The sequence below is a fragment of the Cyprinus carpio genome, chromosome A1, assembly GCF_018340385.1.
Source record: "Cyprinus carpio isolate SPL01 chromosome A1, ASM1834038v1, whole genome shotgun sequence".
In the NCBI taxonomy this organism is placed as follows: domain Eukaryota; kingdom Metazoa; phylum Chordata; class Actinopteri; order Cypriniformes; family Cyprinidae; genus Cyprinus; species Cyprinus carpio.
In genome coordinates, this window is record NC_056572.1 from 2,995,325 (window position 1) to 3,018,835 (window position 23,511).

The window sequence follows — 23,511 nt, forward strand, 5'->3', positions numbered from 1 at the left end:
ATCTGGTGTACAACGTAAAAACACTAAATGAGAACAGTGTTGAGTGGGAGGACACCACACAGCCATCCCCCAAAAAACCCACAAATATCAAATCCTCATCCCATCTGTAAAGTACGGTTGGAAGGCCACTATGGTTTAGGATAATCAGTGATAAAAAAGAAGTCTATGTAATGTCTCCATTTAGATAGCTACTGTAAGTAATCACTTAAGTGGATTTATTTGTTTGTTTTCTAAATGCATAGTATATCACATAAAGCTGTTTTAAGATAATTTTTCATTAATGAAAATCAGACAAATAATTCTCATATTTCACGTGAGTGCTCATCTTTCTTCCCCTCTGTGTTTTCTTCTTTTCCCTCTCTCGTCTCTCCTCGGCTGAGTTCAGAATCTCAAGCAGAATGTAGGTCAGCAGTCGACTTACCAATTACAAACAGCTGTGTTTTTTTTTTGTTTTTTGTCCATAGAGTGAGCGGAGGTCAGCGATTTCTACTTTCTGTCTCATTCTTCTTGTTGTTTCCCCCTCTCTCAGTTCCCAGTCTACAAAAGTAACGTTTACAGTCCCTTCTCTCTGATTTATGATGATGATAACACCCCAGCTCTTTCTGCACTAAACATATATATTGTTAGAAGGAGTAGGCCGGTTAAAACAAAATAAAAAATCTGTCATTATATGTTCACAGAAGATGAAATTTTACTAGTATAGCTCTTTTAAAATCTTTAATCACTGAAGCTTTCTCTAACCCTAACCCTAGCTGACCTTAAGGGACAGAATTTTAATTTTTGGGTAAACTGATCTTTTAATGACAAAATAATAATATTAAGTTAACATGCGTGTTCTGCAGACTCATGTTAACTGCCTTGAGAGTTTTTTGTGACATGCAAACAAACATTTGGTTTTGAACACTTGTTTTTCAAATTCTGCTGAATTGTTAACAAGAACACCAAGTTCTTGCAAGAAAAAAAAAAAAAATCAAGAATGACATGTGATAGCCATCATCATCAGCAAAATTTTCTCAGCAAAATATTTATACCTGTCATGGACTTAAGTTATAGCTATTGCATTTCCAGTTATATATGCAAATAATTAAAATAACATTTTTTTGTATTTTTTTCTATATAAATATACACACAAAATACTAATATTTCACACTTACAAAATCAGAAAAAAATATTTTAAATAATATATATTTTTTTTTATTGAACTGATCTTTTATTTAAAAAAAAAATCAAAAACTGGTTAAATAATTAAGTTAACAAACAAACATTTGATTCTGAACACTCGTTTTTCAAATTCTGCTGAATTGTTTACAAGAACACCAAGTTCTCACAAGAAAAGAAAAAAAAATCAAGAATGGCATGTGATAGCCATCATCATCAGCAAAAGTTTTTATAACATGTATACCTGTCATGAAGTTACATTATAGTTATAAAGCTTCCAGCTATTGCAAATAATTTAATATAATAATTTAAATAATTTACATTATTTTTAAAATTCTTGTTTTGACGCTCTAAAAAGTAGCCACTTTGAAAACCAAAGAGCACCAGGATGAGCATCACGTCACAGTGGACCGCGCCCTGGACGTCTTTTCTATCAGTGAGTGTCAGCAAAATTAATGATACATGTGAACTAATCAACACCTTGCTTTTTAAACGTCAATAAGTGAGTTGCAGTAGGATTGTAATGAGATTGTAGCTCAGTAAACGATCAGAAACCTGACTCTCAAGAACATTTCCTTTTGCTGACTTCTTCCAGATGCGACTTTGTCACTAGTTCAGCGAACGCGTTTACAAGAAGACACGCCCACCATCCCCGTCGTCCAATCAGCAGCTCGTACAGTGTTCGTCAGACCAATGAGAGATTTAGGGGTTGAGTCACACGTACTGTTGCTAGGGCATGGCTGCAACATTGTTACTATCACTGACTGACCAATCATGTGACATTTCGCAATGTGTCAACATCTTTCCTGTGAACTTCTCTCTTTGGAGTCTTTGATTGGATACAAATGTTTCTAGCTCCCGCCTTTCATACTTTTCTGTTGTGTGATTGGACGAAGAAGCCATCGCTCGCGCTCCAGATTTTAGTTTACGTGCAGTCTGCTCTGCATTCATTTTTGTTGAGAGTCTCTACGACTCAGAATAGAACTGTTCACATCGAGCGTCATCACTTTTTTTGTTTATTTGTTTAGTTTTGTTTGCTCCCTTTGTTTTAACAGTGCACCATACGTTTTTTTTTTAATTTCTGTAAATAGCCTACATCAGGATGGAACTTAATTCTCTTCTTCTTCTCCTTGAGGCAGCAGAGTATTTGGAAAGAAGAGACAGAGGTATACAGCCTAATGATGTTTGTGTGCTCAACCCATAAAAACATATTCTTTGTCATTTCTATATTGTTGTTGCACTGGTCTAATGTCACTTATAAACCTGCCTGCTGAGCAAGTGCATTTAATACAAGCCCAAAGGGACGATGGCATCATAGTTATCGAGTCTATAAATGTTCAATAATCAGAGATCAATGGCTTACGTGCATATGAAATGCAATGTGACTTCGTTTCATTTTCCGGGGTGTTTGCTTGCTGTACAGTAAGCTGATAGAAGCATAACTGGTCAAATCTGAAAACATATCAAGTGCCTAACTTTCTAACATTCCCATCTGCGTCTGGATTTAATGCTGGTTTTGTTATCTTTCTCACTAGAAGCTGAACACGGCTACGCGTCTGTTTTGCCCTTCGATAGCGACTTTTCCGGAAAGAAAACGAAATCCTCTTCCATTTCGAGAAAACCCCACAACAATAGGTAAATGCAATACAGTGACACTGCAATATTAATGGATGAATACATTCAAATGATGTGTATTCTTCATGCATTCGCCATTTTTGTTGTTGGGCTTGGCTGTGTATAAATATTGCCACGCGTACAGCGTTAACTCTCTGCTGCTTTCTCTTTTCCACTTCTGTCATCTCCCTTCAGCGCAGACACTTTCTCGTAGAAGCACCACACTATTCATTGACCGAGAACTTTTTCTTGTTTACAGACGACTGGCAACGACTGGTAGCTACATTTTAAGCATTTATCACACAGGCCCGTGAAGTGTCTTGGGAACATGAATGAAAATACGCTAGAATGTTATATTTCAAGACTAAAGTTTGCATGCATAAATTTTGTCAAGCTTTTTTTTTGTTTGGGTCATGCATTCTTGCATACAAACAGTAACTGTAGAATGAATGTGCTTGCCACACTTGAACTTATTGCTGACTTGTGTAAGCATTGATGTGACACATGTACATGTCATCGACAGTATGCATGCGTCTAGTGCAGTTTAGGTGTGGTTAAACTCTCACTGTTGGGTGTGGTGTGAATAGATGCAAGTCAGCTGCTGGAGAGCATTGACCCCTGGATCTGTTTTGCTGCATTAGCCTCCTTTCCTTGCAATGTCAAAGCAAAACAGCAGGAGCCTAGTGTGCAGCCCTTCCCCCACGTATGCATAGAAAGCACTGAAAAAAGGAAATCTATGGAATTAGGACTTTCTAGAAAAGCTGTGATGTTTTTCTTTTACTTCTTTTCTTTTCTTGTCTTTTCTTTCTTTTTTTTTTTTTTTTTTTACCAAAACTTACCTGTACTTTTAACTATCATGTGCGGCAATTTCATCATGCATTATAAGGGAAATGTGGCATCTTTATTTTTGCAGTCCCGAATGATGACGCTAGTGGCGCAGAATCTGCACGCTGCAGCTTCGGCATACAACAAACAACAACTGATGCAGTGACCCATATATTATTTTTTATCTTGCATGCATTACAGTCCTTGTGTTTTGTTTGTTTTTGTTTGGAGGAAAGTGCCATCGTGCAGGCCAGCATTCATACCCTGGACTAAAATAGCAATGCGTTATAGCATGCTGAATTTCCTCTGCGTCGCTGAGTGCTTGTTGTGCTTTACTTACAGTGATATCAGCCTAGCAGACACAGTAAGGCAATGCAAAATTATTGTGTTTTGTGTGCAGTCTAGAATTCAAAACAGAACAGCATGTGGTGTGTGAAGGGGCCAGGGAGCATACATTCATTAATTCATGCATTTGTTCCAAGTGAAACTGCATTATATTTGACATTGCACATTTTTAGGTTCAGTCATAATTTGTTGAATATTTATATTTGGGGATAAATGGGGACATTTTTGTTCATTCACAATGAGTAACATGTTGACCAAGTGGCAAACAAGAGTGCATGTGTAGTGCTAACAGACAAATGCAGCCCTTTGAGGTTCCTTTTGGAACATTACATGAAGAACATCACCATTAATTCAAGACCTACCCATGTATTTTTTTTGAAAATTGCCTTTATTGCATCTTCTCTTACTGTAAAACATTTTATTTATTTATTTTTGGAGTATCTTGTTTTAAATTATATTAGGAATCTTTTTTTTTTATCCAGAAAGTACATTAATAGACATTTTTAAATAAGTGGGAAAATATTTTAATAATTTTTTTCTGAAAATAATATTGTTAAATAATTGTATGCAATTAATTGAAGTAATGTTATTAAATTATTTTAAATATATTTTTTTCCATGAATATAGCCTTTGATGCTGATATGGCATAACGTGATGAATGTTTATATGAATCACCATTAATTCATTAATTATATTATAGATTATAAAAGCATCACTCTCATTAGAAAAACATCCTGTGACAGTTCATTGATCACTTCTGCCCTTTTATTTATATTTTTAGTAAAGAGTCAGTGTATTTATTTTTTATTTTTTTGTACTTTTAAAGTAAAGAGTCAGTGTTCTTCTTCTTAATTTATTATTATTATTATTATTATTATTATTATTATTATTATTATTAGCTGAACTCATCTATGCTTTTCTTTATTCCCTGTTCAGGTCATCACACAATGAGCTGGAAAAACACAGGTAAGAATCTACCTGGTATACCCGACATTAAGAAGTGCCTTTGAGAGGGCTTGTTTTCATGTGTGTGATTTGTTTCCCTCGTGCTGATATCTTGGAGTTTGCTCGTCACATGCTTGAGTTTGAGGAATTGATTACTGCTGCTCTGAGAGAAATATGTTCAGTCATGTCCTTCCGCAGAATGGACCATTAGGAAAAACAGGAAAAGGGTGGTTTATGGTTTATTTTTTAATTTTGAAATGTAAATTATAAGTAGAAAACATTCTAATGTCATGCAATTTCCCGGAGCATCATATTTTTAGTTAATGCTTTTAAGTTATAATTAATAAAAGGTATGAGAGGCCATGCTATACACTGAATATAGTCATTTTGTGGCTGGAGATTGATGCACAGCATTATTGTTTGAAAGGTTTTCTAATTTATGTTTGCACATGACACTGAATGCTCAGGTTTGTCTGCCTTATTAGCATTTTAAAATAAAAACATTCAGATATGAATTCAGACATTCAGAACCCATTTCAGAGGCTCCCATGCAGAGATGATCTCCAGTCATATCCACTGTGTTTGGATTTTTTATTTCTTCTGGTGATTTTGGCTTTTTATGTCAAGCATTCAATAACAGCATTTGCCACTCAAGTACATGCGTGTTAGGATCACCTGTGGCAGGAGTTGCTGCTATCAGTGTCTATTGTTGACTCACAAAGAGATCGTGCTTCTCTGATTTTTGGCAAACATTTTCAAGCTTTATCAAGGTGCACGGGGATTGTTTTATTATATAGATGTTCAGCTGGATTGGGATCTGTAGGGCCACTCTTGTTTTAAGCCAGTCCAGCTTTTTTTTGCTCTGCCTTTGCTGTATACTCTGGGTTATCAGAAGTATAAAGTGTCTTCCAAGTTACAGTGCCCTTCCTCAGTTGTTGGCACCCATCATGAATGTCAAAGAATTTATGCACATAATAATTCCAGTATGTTCCTGCATGAAGCACTGACCGCAGTGCACCTTTGCCAAGTGCATGTTTTAATAAGCGTTTTCCTTTTCAAGTGAGACAAAGAAAGGCATCCGAGACCCACAGTAAAATGTGATTTCGACAGCTTCAGTGATTATACTATGATTGGAGCATTCTGTTTCATCGTCTGCTTCCTGTGCGCAGTTTATTAAAAAAACTGCTGACCACAAGCCCACGACTCAATTCTCTTTCATAGGTAAATTAATTCAAATATATGTCAGTATCAACTAGGGCTGGGTCTTATGTTTTTTTTTTCAGAACTTTTCAAATTCATGATTTCATTTTTTTTTTTTTTAACTATTCAACTTCAAATGTTGAAATAATAAAACATGATTCAAGTAACATTTTTTTAGAATAGGGAACACATTAAATAAGACTTTTCCCTCAATAAACTCCTAGTTTGCTGCTTATTAATAATAGTTAGTAGGTAGTTGCACTTACACATAATCAGATTGATATTTTCAAAGAAGCCCCTCCTTCTGAAACACAAACTGTGCTCTGATTGGTTAGCTGCTCCAGTGCGCTGTGATTGTTGTGTTCTGGAAATGACACGCCCCTTACCATAACCATGTTTCATCTGTGAATAGATTATTTAAATGAGTTACACTGTGATGTCACAATATGCAGATGAAGCATGCTGTAGTCCAAACGAGCCGTTTGCTGTAAATTAAGTGTCGTTTTTATGCTCAAATAGCAACATTATACAGTAACTAAAGCTGAAATAGTAAAAAAAAGGCATAATGGGACCCTTTTTTAAAATTTTGAATAATCACAGGAGCAGTCCTCTTACATGCAGCTGTGATCACAATCTCATTAATCTAGTTTCCTAGTCACGACTGCACCGCATCAGACCTGCAAGCTTTGTTTTGGCAGCCCACAGCATCCTGAATCAGTCTCTAAGATCTAAATTTATCCCAGGCTAATACTTCACTCCAGCCTGTTCTTTATTTGCAGACGTGCCAAACTGCGATTGTACCTGGAGCAGCTGAAACAGCTTGTGCCTTTGGGTCCTGATAGCACCCGTCACACCACACTGAGCCTGCTCAAACGCGCCAAAATGCACATCAAGGTACGAACAAATCAGCATCTTTCTGACAGTATCTCTGTTTGCACAGCAGTGCAGCGGTTAGAGCAGCTCGAAGCAGTTACAGTCAGAGAGGAAGTTCATCAGGGACTGTCTACAGGAAGCTTATGTCACTCTCAGATGACCCACAGCTATTGACATGATCTGAGATGCTCATTTACTCCAGCTTAAAATTAGTCTTCTTGTCATTGAAATGTGTGTTTATGTTCACGTACGTGAATCATTGCAGCATTTTCTGATTTAAGATTCATGTTAATATTTTTGGGTGATACAGTTGTCCTCATTAAAAGAATTAAATTCTGGAAAAGAGACTGCTTTGATGCTTGCTAGTATTTAAAAACAACTCATCTGCCAAATTATGTAGTGCAACCAAAAATAAAAAAATAATGCATTAACACGAAGGGAAGACAGCAAAACAGAAATTATATCATAGAGATGTCTCTTAAAATAGAAGATCATTTATGATAAGGCGAGCTGAGTTTGTGTGTGTAATATGTAGTGCTACTCCCTAAAAACATGATGATATTTGTAAAAGTAAATAAAAACAACTTGAAATAAACACTGCCGTTCAAACGTTTGGGATCAGTGAGATTTGTTATGATTTTTAAAGAAGACTCTTCTGCTCAAGGCTGCATTTATTTGATCAGAAATACAGAAAAAACTGTGATATTGTGAAATATTATTACAATTTAAGATAATGGTTTTCTGTTTTAATATTTAATTAATTTAACTGTATTTAATTTAACTTTAATTAGAAGTAAATAAGAATAGCATTTAATTAAAATATAATTTTTTTTGTAACAATATACACTACCGCTCAGTAAATTGTTTGTTTTCTTTTTTTTTTAAGAAATTAATACTTTAATTCAGCAAGGATGCTGTTAAATTCATAAAAAGGGATAGTAAAGACTTACATTGTTAGAAAAGATTTCTACCTGGAATAAATGCTGTTCTTTTTTAACCTCTTATTCATCAAAGAATCCTGAAAAAAGATCCAAAAACATTTTTTTAAGAAGCACATCTGTTTCCAACACTGATAATAAATCAGCATATTAGAATAATTTCTGAAAGATCATGTGGAAATTAAGATGCTGAAAATTCAGCTTTGATCACAGGAATAAATTAAATTTTAAATTATGTTAAAATAGAAAACCGTTATTTTAAATTTTAATAATATTTCAGATTATTACAGTTTTTTTCTGTATTTTTAATCCAAGAATACAGCCTTGATAAGCGGAAGAGACTTCATTAAAAAACATTAAACATCTTACTGATCCCAGACTTTTGAATGGCAGTGTATTAAAGGTTATGAGTTACCGAGAACAGTTTGTTTCCCAACATTCTTCAAAATATCTTCTCTTGTGTTCAGCAGAAGAAAGAATCTCGTTCAGGTTTGGAATAATTGGAGGCTGAGCAAATGATGACAGGACTTACATTTTATGGTGAATTATCCCAAGATCTTTCAAAAAAAAAAAAAATACTGATTAAGTTTTGTACAGTAACATGTTTTCAAGGTTACACCCAAGACATCTTAAAAGTCATTTAATTGAAACTTTTGTAAGAACTAGAGTTTTCCTTTCCTTCATCACAGGCACTTTTGAAAGTCGCTGATTCATTTATCTCTGCCACAGGAAAGTGTTCAACAAAACGTCACTGCAAGTGTGTGACAGAGACGAGACAAAGAAAACCCAGTAGCATGTGTCTGCTGACCCTTTTGTTTCTTTCCTGTTTGTTACAGTGTTTCGGCTCGACCTGCCGGGTTTCCTGTCATGCAGCATAGAGCTGTCTTTTTTTTTTTTAATGAGATTGTTTGCCTTTTTCAGCTCACAAAATTGTGCAGGCTCACGTCGACTGTTAGCTGATGCATGTCATGCAGTGTGGTGTCTCTGTGGTCTGATCAGTGGAAACATGTGCTCTGCAGAAGCTGGAGGAACAGGACAGGAAGGCTCTAAACATGAAGGAGCAACTGCAGAGAGAACACCGCTACCTCAAACGGCGCCTGGAGCAGCTCTCTGTACAGGGCTTAGAGCGCATTCGCACTGACAGCATGGGCTCCACCATCTACACTGACTCTGAGCAAGGTACAGCACAGCTGAAGTATTCACTGAGCACTGAGTTACACGTGCTGCACACACACTGTGTGTATATACTACACAGACTGTATGAGCTCAGGTGACTGCAGATCAGATCTACATACTGAGTATTTAATTGTGATTAATCGCTGCATATACAGTGAGGTTCAGACTTCTGAGGCCAAACTATCTACTGTATTTACAACCAGTGCTGGGTAGATCACTTATATAATGAAGTCTGTTACTGATTCCAAATTACATGACAAAAAGTGAAGTTAGTTACATTACATTAGAAATTTATTTTGATTTAAATAGGATAATCTATGATATAAAAATACTAAGAGAAATAAAAATATATTCCATTTGTTGTTTGTAACAGCATGATATGCATTAAACGTTACATTATATCAAGGTTTCCCAAACTGGGGTTCACGAAGAAATGGGTTTTAATGCAAAGCTAAAAGTTAAATATGTTGTAAAAAGATATAAAATTAAAATGAATCATTTTAAAATAACAACAGTCAAAATAAAAACACTTACTTAAAAAGATTAAATATTTTATTTGTTTGCATGTCATGTGATGATTAAACGACGTTAGAGAACTATGAAGATGCAGATATGTAGTGTTAATTAAGTTAACGAAAAGTGGGATGAAAAATGTTCCTTGACAAGCTTTTTTTCGCATGACTATGACGAGACGACAACAAGGTCAATAAACAATAACTGTGACTATATCAACGTCCAATATCGTTATAGATAAAAGATGAGACTAAAATGAATTTTTTTTTTTTGTTTTTTTTTAACCTTTATTTAACCAGGAAAGTCCCATTGAGGTTAAAAACCTCTTTTTCAAGGGAGTCCTGGCCAAGAGGCAGCAAAAACACAGTAAATTACATTTATGAAAGTTATACAATACAAATAATTAAAAACATTTACAATTTAAACAGGTCATTTCTGGTTCTCTCAATTTAAAAAAAAATTCAAACTATACCAAAATTTATTTTTATTTTCATCGAAAAAAAGGAGACAAAACATAATTTCGGACTGGTGTACATGCCTCTAACATACAAGCTTTCATGTGTGCGGTTGCCAGAAATCAAGAGTTAAAATCCAAAAAATCTGAGCTTCTCTGTTAAAAAAATAAATTTTCTACCCGGTGCTTTGCTTATTTTTTTGCAATCTGGCAACCGTGAGCATGCACTCCTTCTTCATCTCAGGGGAACTTATAAATAAATATATCATGTGAAAGAGGTTCGGCTGACAAAAAAAAAAAAAGTTGGGGAATCCCTGCATTACATGCAAATAAGAAATAACGTGAATTTGTGCATTTTAATGTGTTTGAAATACAAAAGCCTTCCAAAGTCAAAGTAACGCATGGTTAAATAACCGCTGAGTGATACTTTATGAATTTAAAAAATGGAAAATAAAACATTTTAATACATGAAAAAGAAGAATTTAGTGTAATCAATAAATTATGAATAATTTACTGCTATTACATGAATAATATGTAATCATATAATCAATAAAAATTAACTAGTATGATTTAAAGAATGTATATTAAAATGTAATCTAAGTTCAAGTACTTCATTTTTGGAATCTGATTACATAATCCAGATAACATGTAACCAGTTACTACCCAGCACTGGTGGTAATCGACAGCATGGCAAGAGGAGCATCCATAGAAATCATAACACAGAATATCCCTCCATTCGTGAGATCACTGCTAATGAGTTTTAATTTCTGTGTGTGTACAGAAGTGGACGTTGACATAGAGGGGATGGAGTTCACAGCAGGTGAGGGTGATAGTGTGCACAGTGTTAGCGATGGTGAAGACCACTACAGCCTGCAGAGCAGCTCCAGCGACGGAGGACACCGTTCACATTCCTGCAGATTACAGGCTCACATCTGCTAGACCGCAGCGGTGTCGCCTACCCAACATATACATCAGCCGTCACAGCTGGCAGGAAGCACCTGGCTGATTTACACTCCTCGGAAAACTCTCAACTCTTGCAACGCTTTATATCAAACCCTCCCCAACACCACAAATACACAGACAAGCAATATGTGGTTTAGGAAGAACATGTGGTGCGGTAATGCAGTTTTAACTCGTCTCTTCTGCTGTGTATGAGTGAGAAAGTGTAGCTCTGTTCCAAAACCTAGTGTGTCATCTGCATAAACCGTTCTGAGACATCATCTTAACTCACAAGGAACAGGCTTGCGTACGTGATTTTACTGTGTACTTCTTGGCTGCGTTTACACTTCAGATTTCAATCAGATTTTTTATAACTAACATCTGGCCTAGATCGGACATCGTCGCACATGTGTAATCACAAAGATCCATTATATCACCTCGGTTCTGAGTTACGTGATCAGATTACTTTTTTCAAGTAACTAGTAAAGTGTTTATGCATTACTTCTAAATTTACAAGAAAATATCTAAGTTACTTTTTTAAATAAGTAACGCAAGTTACTTAGTCTCCCCGTGTATCGACTGACAGCTCTTCTGTCCTCATGTTGAGAGAAATCAGGGTTTTTTTGCTATTAAAAACAAAGAAGCTCAGCCCAGGTGACAAAAAGTAACACAAAAGTAACGCATGCATTACATTCCATAAACCGTAACTAAGTAACGTAATTAGTTACGTTCCCCAACAGTGCTTCTTCTGAGCCACTCCAAACATTCAGGAGCACGGAAGCCTGTCCCATGATATTAATGAATAAAATAGGTTCTTTACTGAACATTAAATTGTATTTTTTGACAGCAAAGTGATAATTATTCTAATTTGGACCGGAATGAATGTAAACACACATATTAGATACGAGGCATGTCTTATATGATTATAAACAGAAGAGGAAAAAACGGATATGATCAAAAGATTAAATCAGTGCATTAATGTAAACACAAATGTAAAAGAAAAAAAAAAAGTGGGGAGTAAGTCTGTGATACCCAAGATGCTATCTAGGTGTGCAGCTCACTAGGTTTGTGAATGGAGCTTGCTTGTGTGTCAGTTTATTTTGCATTATGGTTTTGAATAGGATTCTTGTGTGGTTCCTAAAAAAGTGCAAGTCGTAGCATCATGCACACTAATAGACTCCATAGTAGAGTAATGGATCGGGAGCAAAAGGACAGAACTTCAGGGCACTTCTAGGAGTCAGTGGATTTTATTTCAGCATTTACCTCAGATTCATTAATTGGCTACTTCTTTGCGAAAGAAAAGAGAATATCCATTTATAACGGATGATTCAAGTTGACTCTGTTGCAAAGAAACGGTGCTGTGCAAATGCATCAGAGTGTAGAAGTCTTTATCTAAAACTATCAGCAGTAAATGATGTAGCAATAAACTTGGAAAGCTACGGCTTTCTGATGCAGTGAACTGATTCTGGCCCAAGCCTGAAAGACGTGAGAAGATGAACAGAGCTGTTTTGTTTCAGTTGTATTGCACTCAAACTGACAAGTTAAAACTGCATGACCGACCGTGCATGTGAAGGTGTAGGGGTAGAAGAAGCTCTGTGGAGGTGTTGGTACTGTCAGAAAATTATACTGATGCTTTTAGTCCTGTGTAACTTACTCGCAATCATTTCTGAAGCCTTCCTCCTTCAGCAGTATATATGCAGTGCAGTGTGCAATATTCCGTGTGTGAAAGAAGAGAGTTCTTAGTGCTGGGAGTTCCAGCTCTTCACAGACAGTCCCAGACCAAAATAAAAAGAAACAGAAAAATATATATATATATTTGAAAAAAGGAAAGAAAAAAAAGTGTAGTTTATATTTTCTGTAGTAGCTTTTGTATTATATTTTCCTAAATATTCCTTGATTTAAAAGACAAATCGCAGAGTATATGAGAATGACAGAAAATGAGGCCAGGTTAATGTTTGGAGAGCTCTGGCATGCTGTGCCTTGACTTGTCATAGCCCTGTTCCTTTGATTCATCCCTCCAAACCAGCTCAACCTGCCAGCCGCCCGCAGCTTCCGTCCTCAGAACAGACTCGTCCTGTGTCCTTCAGACGAGAAACATGGGTTAGTCACCTCTGACCTCCATCAAAACATGCATCATCCTGAACAACACACTGGTCATCTTCTCCTGTGGCAGCTCGTCTCACCTAATCAGCTCCGCCCTTGAGGCTCTTTTCATTTTTTATCATCTTCATAATAGCTGTCTTCTTATTATCCTCATGCCTGAGATGTGTTTTGTATTTCAAACAATGAAGTGGAAGACCTTGGGAGAAGAGCATTGGAATCAATCATTAATGGCAGCTGGAGTCCTCCCCACCGTCTCCCAGCAGTAGATCCTGTTCTTTAGTGTTAAAGAGTGCTTAAGTATCTGATCTTCTGCCCATAAACGCAAAGAGACAGCAATATGATTCTTGTGTTTGCAAAGGGGTGCGGTGTTGTATTAGAAAGCAGCACTGTTTCACAATTATGGTGCATATTGTGACCAACACTTTGTTTTTTTATTTTTATTTTTTTTATTCTCTCCATTCTCTGCAAACACTTAAAGGATTATGGAAGCCCATTTCTGCCACAGAAAAAAAAAAATAAAAAAATAATTTTAACTGTATATATATATATATATTTATTATTATTTTTTTTTTTTTTTTTTTTGACAATTCGGATTTTGTTTCCCAGTGGGTATAAACTCAGAATTATAATTTTTTTTTCTCAAAATTCTCAGTGAAACTTATTTTTTGTTTTGTTTCCACCGTGTAATAAAAAATTAAACCTTAGTCTTTTTATCTCACAATTCTGTTGTTTATGTCTCACAACAATGACATTTCTTCATAGAATTGCGAGTTTTTATATATTATTTTAGGCATGATAATATTCTGTCTTTATTTTGTGGCAGAAACAGGCTTCCATTTTTTTTATATACTATTGTTTTATTCTGTTTAGTTTTGTTTTATATATATATATTTTTTAAAGCTACATTTTTATGAAGAGTTTACATTTATGGAAATGCCAGACTGTTGTAGCAAAACTATTCTTTTTCAGTGTGTGCTGATCAAGTGATTTCTCGTTAAATCAACAAACCTCTTGCACAGAACCTCCCATTAACACGCTTTGATTGAGAGTTCAGAGACTTGATCAAATCTCTACGAGATTGTAGCTTTCGTTGGGATTATCAAAGAAGTCACATGCCAAACACGTGAAATCAAGCTAAAGCCAGTTTCCAGTGTGATGAAAGAAATACTTTGTGTCAGAGACAGGGCTGTTCGGTGGCTGCAGGGTTTTTGAAAGCTTTAAAACACTAAAACGAGGGAATGCCAGCAGACAGGCACAGATATAATTAAGTGGAAAGTGTCAGGTGTCCAAGGATCTTAAATGTATGTTCCATCACTCAGCACAAAAAAAAACTAAAACAAAAGAGAACAAATGATACTTTGTGTTTGCTGGCACTTGCAGATTTTTTGATTGAGAATACTTAAATTCAATGCAGCAGGAAAAGTAGATGGGATGAAGACAGAAAAACAGTCCAGAGTGAACAAAATATATATATATATATAACTATATAAAAATTGATTTTACCTTTGTTGTATAAAAGCACTAGAAGAGAGAAAGAGAAAGATTCCCGCCTTATAAATTCTATTAGATACAGACTTTTATTTTTCTATCCCCTCCCAGTTTTGTGAGGCATCAGGTGTAATATCAGATTTTTTATCTTTATATGACTATAGATTTGTGACCCATATTTTCTGCTCACTTTCCTGTCCCCTGCTTTTATTTGTTCTGTGTTGACGGAGCAGTTTGTGGACAGGTCTGCGTGTGGCGTAGCTTACAGAACGCTTGCGTTTTAGCATGAGAAGAACTTGCGGGAAGAGACGACTGAGAAAGGGAGGGTTCTGTGCCGGAGACCTGTGAACAGATGTCCTTTTAAAAAACAAGTAATATGCATTCAGATGTTGTATAATATTGTAAAGGTGTTTTTTGTTCTTTATGTGTGTGTGTGTGTACATACTCATATTTACCTGGTGCTGGCTATGTTTGAGCCCACACTCTAAGGTATTATGTATTCTTGTATTGTAATATAATTAATTAAAATGTTTTATACATACTGGCTCTACAGAGTCATTATTTGCGACAGTAATTGTGAAAATACAGCATTGTAGTGTAGATCACAATTTTTCTAGCCCAGTACTGTCAGTCAGTAATTTTTTACTTTTCAATCACTTCAAAATTTCCTGTTTAATTCAGTGTGCTGCTTGCTGCTTCTTTGTAATTGTTTGTGAAATTTACTAGCAATTTCTATGTGAAATATTTTTTTTTCTTCAGTGTTTTGGAGTTTGGGGCATATTTATGAACTAAACTTGGTTTTAAAAAAAATGGTACAGGAGAGTGGCCAAGTTGTTCCACCTTTTACTCCAGAATAGTTCACCCAAAAATGGAAATAATCTGAAAATGTGCTCACTCTCAAGCCATCCAAGATTCTCAAATGTGTAGAAATGTAGCACTGCATCAGTGTCTCAGCAATGAATGCTCTGCAGTGAATGGGTGCCGTCAGAATGAGAGTCCAGACAGCTGATAAAAACATCACAAGTAATCCACAGCACTCCAGTCCATCAGTTAACATCTGGAGAAGACAAAAGATGAAACAAATCCAGCATTAAGATGTTTTTAACTCAAATACATTGAGTCTATAATCCATAATAACACTTCCTCCAGTGAAAAAGTGCATCTGCTGTTGTCTCTCACATTAAAATCCAAACACATATTTGTTTAGAGCTGTTTAAACACTGCTTGATCTGTGCAGATTTCACTGGAGGAATACTGGTAGTTTAGGCCTATCACATGCATTTACATCTGCAATATGTCTCTAAGATGTCTTTAAGATGTTTTACAATGTGTGTAAATCAGCTTTTTCTTAGACGTTTATCAGATGTTTTACACAGTAGTTGTTGAAGTACCTGTGCAATCTGGGTAATAACGTTCTGTAATGTTTTATGCTTTTACATAAGCTCAAGGGCACCTCAGTCGTGGTATTGCTGGTCCAAGACTCGAACCCACAACCTTAGGGTTAGGAGTCAAACTCTCTAACCATTAGGCCACGACTTCCCCACATCTGTGGCGTGAACGTGAGAACGAGATTTGCCTGGTGGTATAAAGCCGTTGGTGAGCTTTCATTATTCCCTGAATACCCCCGACAGTAGATACACAGCCAGACCTGGAGGATTCTATACATTATATACATTATACAACACTGTCAAACATTTGTTTTTGTTTTTTTGTTTTTTTAAATAAATGTTTTGTTTGGCTTTTTTATTCTTTATTTATTTTATTCTTTCTTTATGAAAATCACATGACTTTTTGTGTATGGTTAACAGTAATATATATATACACTGCCGTTCAAATGTTTGGGATCAGTAAGATTTGTAATGTTTTTTAAAGAAGTCTATTTCTGCTCATCAAGGCTGCATTTATTTGATCAGAAATACAGAAAAAACTGTGATATTGTGAAATGTTATCTTCTTCTTTTTCTTCTTCTTCCGCTTATCATGGGGGCAGCAGTCTAAGCAGAGACGCCCAGACTTCCCTCTCCCTAGACACTTCCTCCAGCTCTTCCGGGGGGATACCGAGGCGTTCCCAGGCCAGCCGAGAGACGTAGTCCCTCCAGCGTGTCCTTGGTCTTCCCTGGGGCCTCCTCCCGGTGGGACGTGCCCGGAACACCTCCCCGGGAAGGCGTCCAGGAGGCATCCGGAACAGATGCCCGAGCCACCTCAGCTGGCTCCTCTCGATGTAGAGGAGCAGTGACTCTATTCTGAGCTCCTCTCGAGTGACCGAGCTCCTCACAATATCTCTAATGGAGCGCCCAGCCACCCTATGGAGAAAGCTCATTTCGGCCGCCTGTATCCGGGATCTTGTCCTTTCGGTCATGACCCACAGCTCATGACCATAGGTGAGAGTAGGAATGTAGATGAGAGCTTCGCCTTGTAGCTCAGCTCCTTCTTTACCACGACAGACAGGTACATCGACCGCATCACTGCAGAAGCTGCACCTATCCGCCTGTCAATCTCCCGCTCCATCCTTCCCTCACTCGTGAACAAGACCCCAAGATACTTGAACTGCTCCACTAGAGGCAGGAGCTCTCCACCAACCTGAAGGAGACAAGCCACCCTTTTCCGGCTGAGAACCATGGCCTCTGATTTGGAGGTGCTGATTCTCATCTCAGCCTCTTCACACTCGGCTGCAAACAGTTTCCAGCCGCTTCACAGTCAGCTGCAAACCGTACCTGTGCACGCTGAACTGCAAAAAGCAGAGACGAAATCATGTGGTCCCCAAACCGTACACCCTCCGGCCGTGTGTATACAGTATATATGTATAATAATGTTGTATATACAAGTTTTTGATGTATAAATTTTTCAAGATTTTTTTTATTGTGAATTCACTGTCCACGTATAGTTCCAGTTGAGTAATAAAATGATTGATTATTGATGTAGTGCTTCTTTCAATTCAGTATAACATGATCACATAAGGCAATGACTACTTCTTATTTCAAAGAATCTCAGCTTTATTCATCTCTTTGTTACATTCAGTAAGTGTAATGGGAATATTTTCATCAAGGGTTGTACTATGTGTACAAAGTGTTGCAGATCAAATGTAACATCAGATATCCTTGTGCTTTGGCTGATCATTATCATGCTTCAATTTAAAGCTCAAGCGGGTTGTTATTTCTTATTTAAACAGAAAGTGCTGTATGGAATTGTTGCTCTTAAACCCAGACTCTTTCCTGTAAGTATTTGGTTTAGCACACTAATAATCAGAAGGTGTCTTGTAAATTCAAATAGTCATTCATTCAGATGTTTCTAAGTGTTCTCATACACACCTTCTTTGTGTGTGTGTGTGTGTGTGTGTGTGTGTGTGTGTGTGTGTGTGTGTGTGTGTGTGTGTGTGTGTGTGTGTGTGTGTGTGTTCAGGGAGACACTATACTGGAAACAGGAGAAGCAGACAGTCGTGGGTGTGTGCGTGTGTGTTCGTGTTCAGTGTTGTCATGCCTGTCAGCGCTGGTTGTAATATTGACATGTTTGTGTATATACTATGTCAATAAAATTAATTCTACAGATTCTGAATGCTTTTCCTGTGCCTGTAACAGTAATTAATATACCCCTTTGGGTAGATTTTGGTCATTGAAACTAGGCTAATTTAATCTTTTCGTTATTATTAGTTAGTGTTATAGATCGCACGTGCAAGAAGAGTCATATATTATTCTAATGAAAAAAACAATGAAGAGCCAAGAGTAACATTCTTTAAATTACACCTTTATTGACAAATTAATAACAAAGAGTCTTATACATTTTTTTTAAAAAAAGTATCACAATTCAGTGCATTAAATGTCAAATAAGCAGATGATTAAAAAAAAAGAAGCAGCAGTGAACTATTAAATTCTACTTGTTTGAATATTATAATAATTAAATGCTCCTCAAGCTTTGCCGTTGCTATTTTAATCAACAGTACTCAGAGTTTTTTAAGTATTATAAACTTATGAAATTAAATTCATAAACCATATCTAGAAGTAACTGTCTGCTTCTCTGATACATAATTAACGCGTCAAATTTTACTCACTTTTTGTCTTGCGTGTGGCTGAAGGGCTTTTATTTTGAAGTGGAAAACAGGAAGTTCCGAAAGTTTGACAGTATGTCACTTCCGAAATGTTCTTGTTTTGTTACGTCACGATCGGCCGCCCGAGACAGAAGTCGTGTCGCTTCTGGTCGTTATTAAACGCTTCTAATATTCGCGTTCGGAGCAATAACGAAATATCGTGACCTGGTCTTTGAAGCGGCACTGGTTTGATAGTCAGTAAGTTACATGAGATTCAGCTCAACATGTGTTTGTGGATTCTGTAAAGCGTTATTAAAAATATAACATTAACATTAAATGTTCTTGTGTTTGTTTCAGAGACTTAAGAAGCCAAGTGGAGTTCAGAGGATCTGAGTAACTTACTCCCAAAGTTTAAACAAATACATGGAACAGTAAGTTAAAAAACATTTTGAAGGAGATGTTTTCTTTCTCTCTTTTTGTTTCTACGTTTCTGTTTATTATAGAAATAGTGCTTATTGTGCTGAAATAAACTCAAAAGCTAGTGTGACACTGCATAGTTTTGTTTATATTCTGTTAACATTGTAAAATAACAATATAATGTTACTTCCGTCAGAAAGTAGCTTATTACTAATAAAAAGAAACAAGGTAACACTTTATTTTAAGGTGTCCTTGTTACACATTACATGCACTTACTGTTATAATAATTAATTATGCATAATTACATGCAAGTAATGCTGAGAACAAGTAGCCTAATAATTAAACATTTCTTCCTTCAGATCATGGCATCACCGCAGATGAAGGAGCGTCCATCGGGCGTCGTGTTAAACACTATATCAAAAGGAGCATCTCCAGAATCCAAATGCCCGATATGTCTGGATCACTTCAAAAACATATCGTACCTAGATGTGTGCCTGCATAAGTTCTGCTTCTGCTGCATCCGCGAGTGGTCGAAGAACAAAGCTGAGTGCCCTTTATGCAAGCAGCCATTTAATTCAATTTATCACACCATAAAGTCCGAAGATAACTACCAGAGGTTCGACCTGCGACCAACCGAAAATGGCTCATTTGGCAACATGGCAGGGCAGAGATTCCGTTATCGCACCACGCTCACCGGCGAGCGCAGACCAGCGGCGAGGAGAACGTCGCCCCCTCCTGACCACGGGGTCTTATTCGAGGGCCTGAGAGGATCTCTTCCTCAGCGGCACAATCGAGAACTCCACGGCATGTTAAGGAGGTTGGCAGAGGAGAGACAGAGGAGAGTGAGAGAGGGAAGGTCTCTGCGAAGTCTTCACGAGCAACAAACGGTTAAATTCAGACGGGCCTTGTACAGGAGAGGCGTGCGGGTCCAGAACGTGGAGGACGGTGGCCGTAGCAGGGACACTTCTGCAGAGTTCTTCAGAAGAAATCCTGCATGTCTCCACAGGCTTGTGCCTTGGGTGAGACGAGAGCTGACTGTCCTGTACGGTACTCACGGGTCGCTTGCCAACATAGTGCAGCACATCATCATGACTCTGATCACTCGGCATAACTTGGACGAGCAGGCTGTTCTGCATGAGCTCCGGCCCTTCTTGCTAACCCATACAGAGCACTTCCTGCACGAGTTTCTAAGCTTCGCTCGGTCCCCGTTCAACATGGAGGCGTATGACCAGCGCGCCGTTTACGACTTGCCTCGGCTTTCCGGAGAGAGCAGACTTTCGGAAACCTCTGTGATCGCCATCTCTGAGGACGAGAGCGATTCTTTAGTGTCAGGATCCCAGGATTATGCCCCTCCTAGTGTGACCTTAAGCCAAGCGCCGTGGGATGATGAGACCCCAGGGCCATCCTACTCCTCAGAGCCGTCTCAGGTGTTACCTTTCCATGTGAGGGACTCGGATTCTGATAGTAGCGTAGGGGAGGCAGTAGTGTCTGTCGCCGCTGTGCCACATCAGGACCGTCTGGATAATCCTGGCACTGTTGCTGTAGAAGAGGAGCATTCCTCTGGCAGTGATGAAGACTGTGTGATTATCGGATTTGTTAAGCCAGTGTCAGAAAGGACACCGGAACTGGTCCTGCTTTCCTCTGATTCAGAACATTCCGAGGAGAATGTAGAGCTGCAGAGCCCTCTTTTAACTTCAGAGTCTGATCTGTCTCCCGCAGACGCTCAGAGGAGGCCGACGAGATGCTCTCGCTCGCCTGAGAACACCTCTACTCGCTCAAGAAAAGATAAATGTGGTGAAAGGCATCATGAGAGAGAGCTGTCGGGATCTAGAGAAGGATCCTCACGCAGCAGTAGGACTCACTCCTCCTCTCATGGCCGGAAGCACCCATTGTCTAAAGAGAGCAATCGTAAGCGGAGACGAGAAAAAAAGTCAAGTCACCACACCTCGTCATGTTGGCATTCATATAGCCATTACAGTCAAAGAGACAGCAGCAGGAGATGTTATACAGAGACATGCTCTTCCTACACCAGCTATTACAGAAGTGTACATCGCTCTCGTTCTCAGTCGCATGGTAGAAGGCGAAGCAGGGACCGTCAGGACAGAAGACGCTCAAGGAGCAATTCTAGAATCAAGTCCAGCTCCTACAACCATCATGACAGAAGACACTCAAGAAACAATTCTAGAATCAAATCTTCCAACCATCAGGACAGAAGTCGTTCGAGGAGTAATTCTAGAATCAACTCTTCCAACCGTCAGGACAGAAGTCGCTCGAGGAGCAATTCTAGAATCAACTCTTCCAACCGTCAGGACAGAAATCGCTCAAGTAGCAATTCTAGAATCAACTCTTCCAACCGTCAGGACAGAAGTCGCTCAAGCAGCCAATCTAGAATAAACTCTTCCAATCGACAGGACAGAAGTCACTCGAGGAGCAATTCTAGAATCAACTCTTCCAATTGTCAGGACAGAAGTCACTCGAGGAGCAATTCTAGAATCAACTCTTCCAACCGTCAGGACAGAAGTCACTCGAGGAGTAATTCTAGAATCAACTCTTCCAACCGTCAGGACAGAAGTCACTCGAGGAGTAATTCTAGAATCAACTCTTCCAACCGTCAGGACAGAAGTCGCTCAAGCAGCCAATCTAGAATCAACTCTTCCAACCGTCAGGACAGAAGTCGCTCAAGCAGCCAATCTAGAATCAACTCTTCCAACCGTCAGGACAGAAGTCACTCGAGGAGCAATTCTAGAATCAACTCTTCCAACCGTCAGGACAGAAGTTGCTCAAGCAGCCAATCTAGAATCAACTCTTCCAACCGTCAGGACAGAAGTCGCTCGAGGAGCAATTCTAGAATCAAATCTTCCAACCATCAGGACAGAAGTCGCTCAAGTAGCAATTCTAGAATCAACTCTTCCAACCGTCAGGACAGAAGTCGCTCGAGGAGCAATTCTAGAATCAACTCTTCCAATTGTCAGGACAGAAGTCACTCGAGGAGCAATTCTAGAATCAACTCTTCCAACCGTCAGGACAGAAGTCACTCAAGGAGCAATTCTAGAATCAACTCTTCCAATCATCAGGACAGAAGTCGCTCGAGGAGCAATTCTAGAATCAACTCTTCCAACCGTCAGGACAGAAGTCACTCAAGGAGCAATTCTAGAATCAACTCTTCCAATCATCAGGACAGAAGTCGCTCAAGCAGCCAATCTAGAATCAACTCTTCCAACCGTCAGGACAGAAGTCACTCGAGGAGTAATTCTAGAATCAACTCTTCCAATCGTCAGGACAGAAGTCACTCGAGGAGTAATTCTAGAATCAACTCTTCCAATCGTCAGGACAGAAGTCACTCGATGAGCAATTCTAGAATCAACTCCAGCTCACATCAGACATCACATCATGATGATCCTGGCAGGAAAAAGAAATACAAAACAAAGCATCGTGAGGAATCCTCAAGGAAAAGTTCAAGTCAATTGTTCACCGATTCTGTTGATGATGGTGCAAAAAAGAAAAAAAAGAAGCACAAAAAGTTCAAGAGGAAAAGTAGGAGTCCAAGCATAGATGAAAGATCTGAGGGTCACGGTCGGAAACATCACAAGAAGAAGAAGAAACACAAGAGGAAGAGCAGGAGACATAGTAATGAGGAGAGGGTGGGGAAAAACAGCCCAGTTCTCATTACAATTCCTAGTGACAGTGACAATACTGACCCCAGTGAACCCTCAGCCAGGGATATCAGTGCAGCTGACTCCACCGTCACAATAACAAACAGTGCCACAGAAACTCAGCCGCTAGACGTGGAGCAAGAGTCAGCTGCTGGAGCTGAATGTAGTTCTGCGGGTGATGCAGGGAATCGTCCCCAGACAGATTAATGCCAGTGACATTCTGAGTTTACATGTTCAGTTTTACAGAAACGCCTGAATTTGAGGCAAATCAAGACAAAGACTACTGTTGTAACACCCACATGTATTTTCAGTGTTTTATAAATAAAGAAGAGATTTGTTTTAAATGCGATTTTGATTTGGAATTAAAACATTTGTATTAGGAATATTTGCATTTGTGATTTTGGAAATGTATTAAATTCAAACTCCACTATGCAAGCAAGTTAACAGTCACTAATTTTCAAAGTTGTCGCAAATAAATAAAAAAGGATAATAAAAGTGTCTTTATTTGTTGAATGCATTCTTTAATAATGTGTTGTTTTGTGCGCACATTGTATTTCTGTGCATACATTTGCTTAAAACAGTCTGGAATCAGTTTCATGCAGGTATTCATTAATCTTTTTTTTTATTTACTTATTTTTTTTGTCCATTATGGTTTAAGACACATGAACTCAGTGTACTTCCTCAGATTTCTAAAACAATTTCAGAAAATACACTGAAAATGTATCTTTAATTTGAATCAATACATTGATGCCAAAAGTAAATAGGTCTGCTTTGATTTTTTTTCATTCAGGTATGTTTTTTCTTGATAGTGCATACTGTACAAACTATTGTTAAAAGAATGTAAAATGCC

At 37.9% G+C, this 23,511-nt stretch overlaps 2 protein-coding genes across 3 annotated transcripts; both read left to right on the plus strand.

Moving 5' to 3' along the window:
• The first annotated feature begins 2,063 nt into the window (after nt 1-2,063).
• On the plus strand, nt 2,064-13,606 carry LOC109071378 (max dimerization protein 4). Its single transcript, XM_019087834.2, has 6 exons — nt 2,064-2,324; nt 2,694-2,793; nt 4,879-4,908; nt 6,867-6,981; nt 8,918-9,077; nt 10,823-13,606. The coding sequence occupies exons 1-6, from the start codon at nt 2,261-2,263 to the stop codon at nt 10,978-10,980; spliced, it is 627 nt and encodes a 208-aa protein (XP_018943379.1). The 5' UTR covers nt 2,064-2,260; the 3' UTR covers nt 10,981-13,606.
• Nucleotides 13,607-18,690: 5,084 nt separating this feature from the next.
• On the plus strand, nt 18,691-23,161 carry LOC109071375 (E3 ubiquitin-protein ligase Topors-like). Of its 2 annotated transcripts, XM_042766522.1 has the most exons (4): nt 18,691-18,849; nt 18,949-19,022; nt 19,368-21,266; nt 21,675-23,161. In XM_042766522.1, exons 3-4 carry the CDS (start codon nt 19,371-19,373, stop codon nt 22,866-22,868), a joined length of 3,090 nt encoding a protein of 1,029 aa, XP_042622456.1. In that variant the 5' UTR covers nt 18,691-18,849; nt 18,949-19,022; nt 19,368-19,370; the 3' UTR covers nt 22,869-23,161. The 2 variants fall into 2 exon arrangements, with proteins under 2 accessions (XP_042622456.1, XP_042622446.1); XM_042766512.1 differs by having other exon boundaries at nt 19,368-23,161.
• The last annotated feature ends 350 nt before the right edge of the window (nt 23,162-23,511 follow it).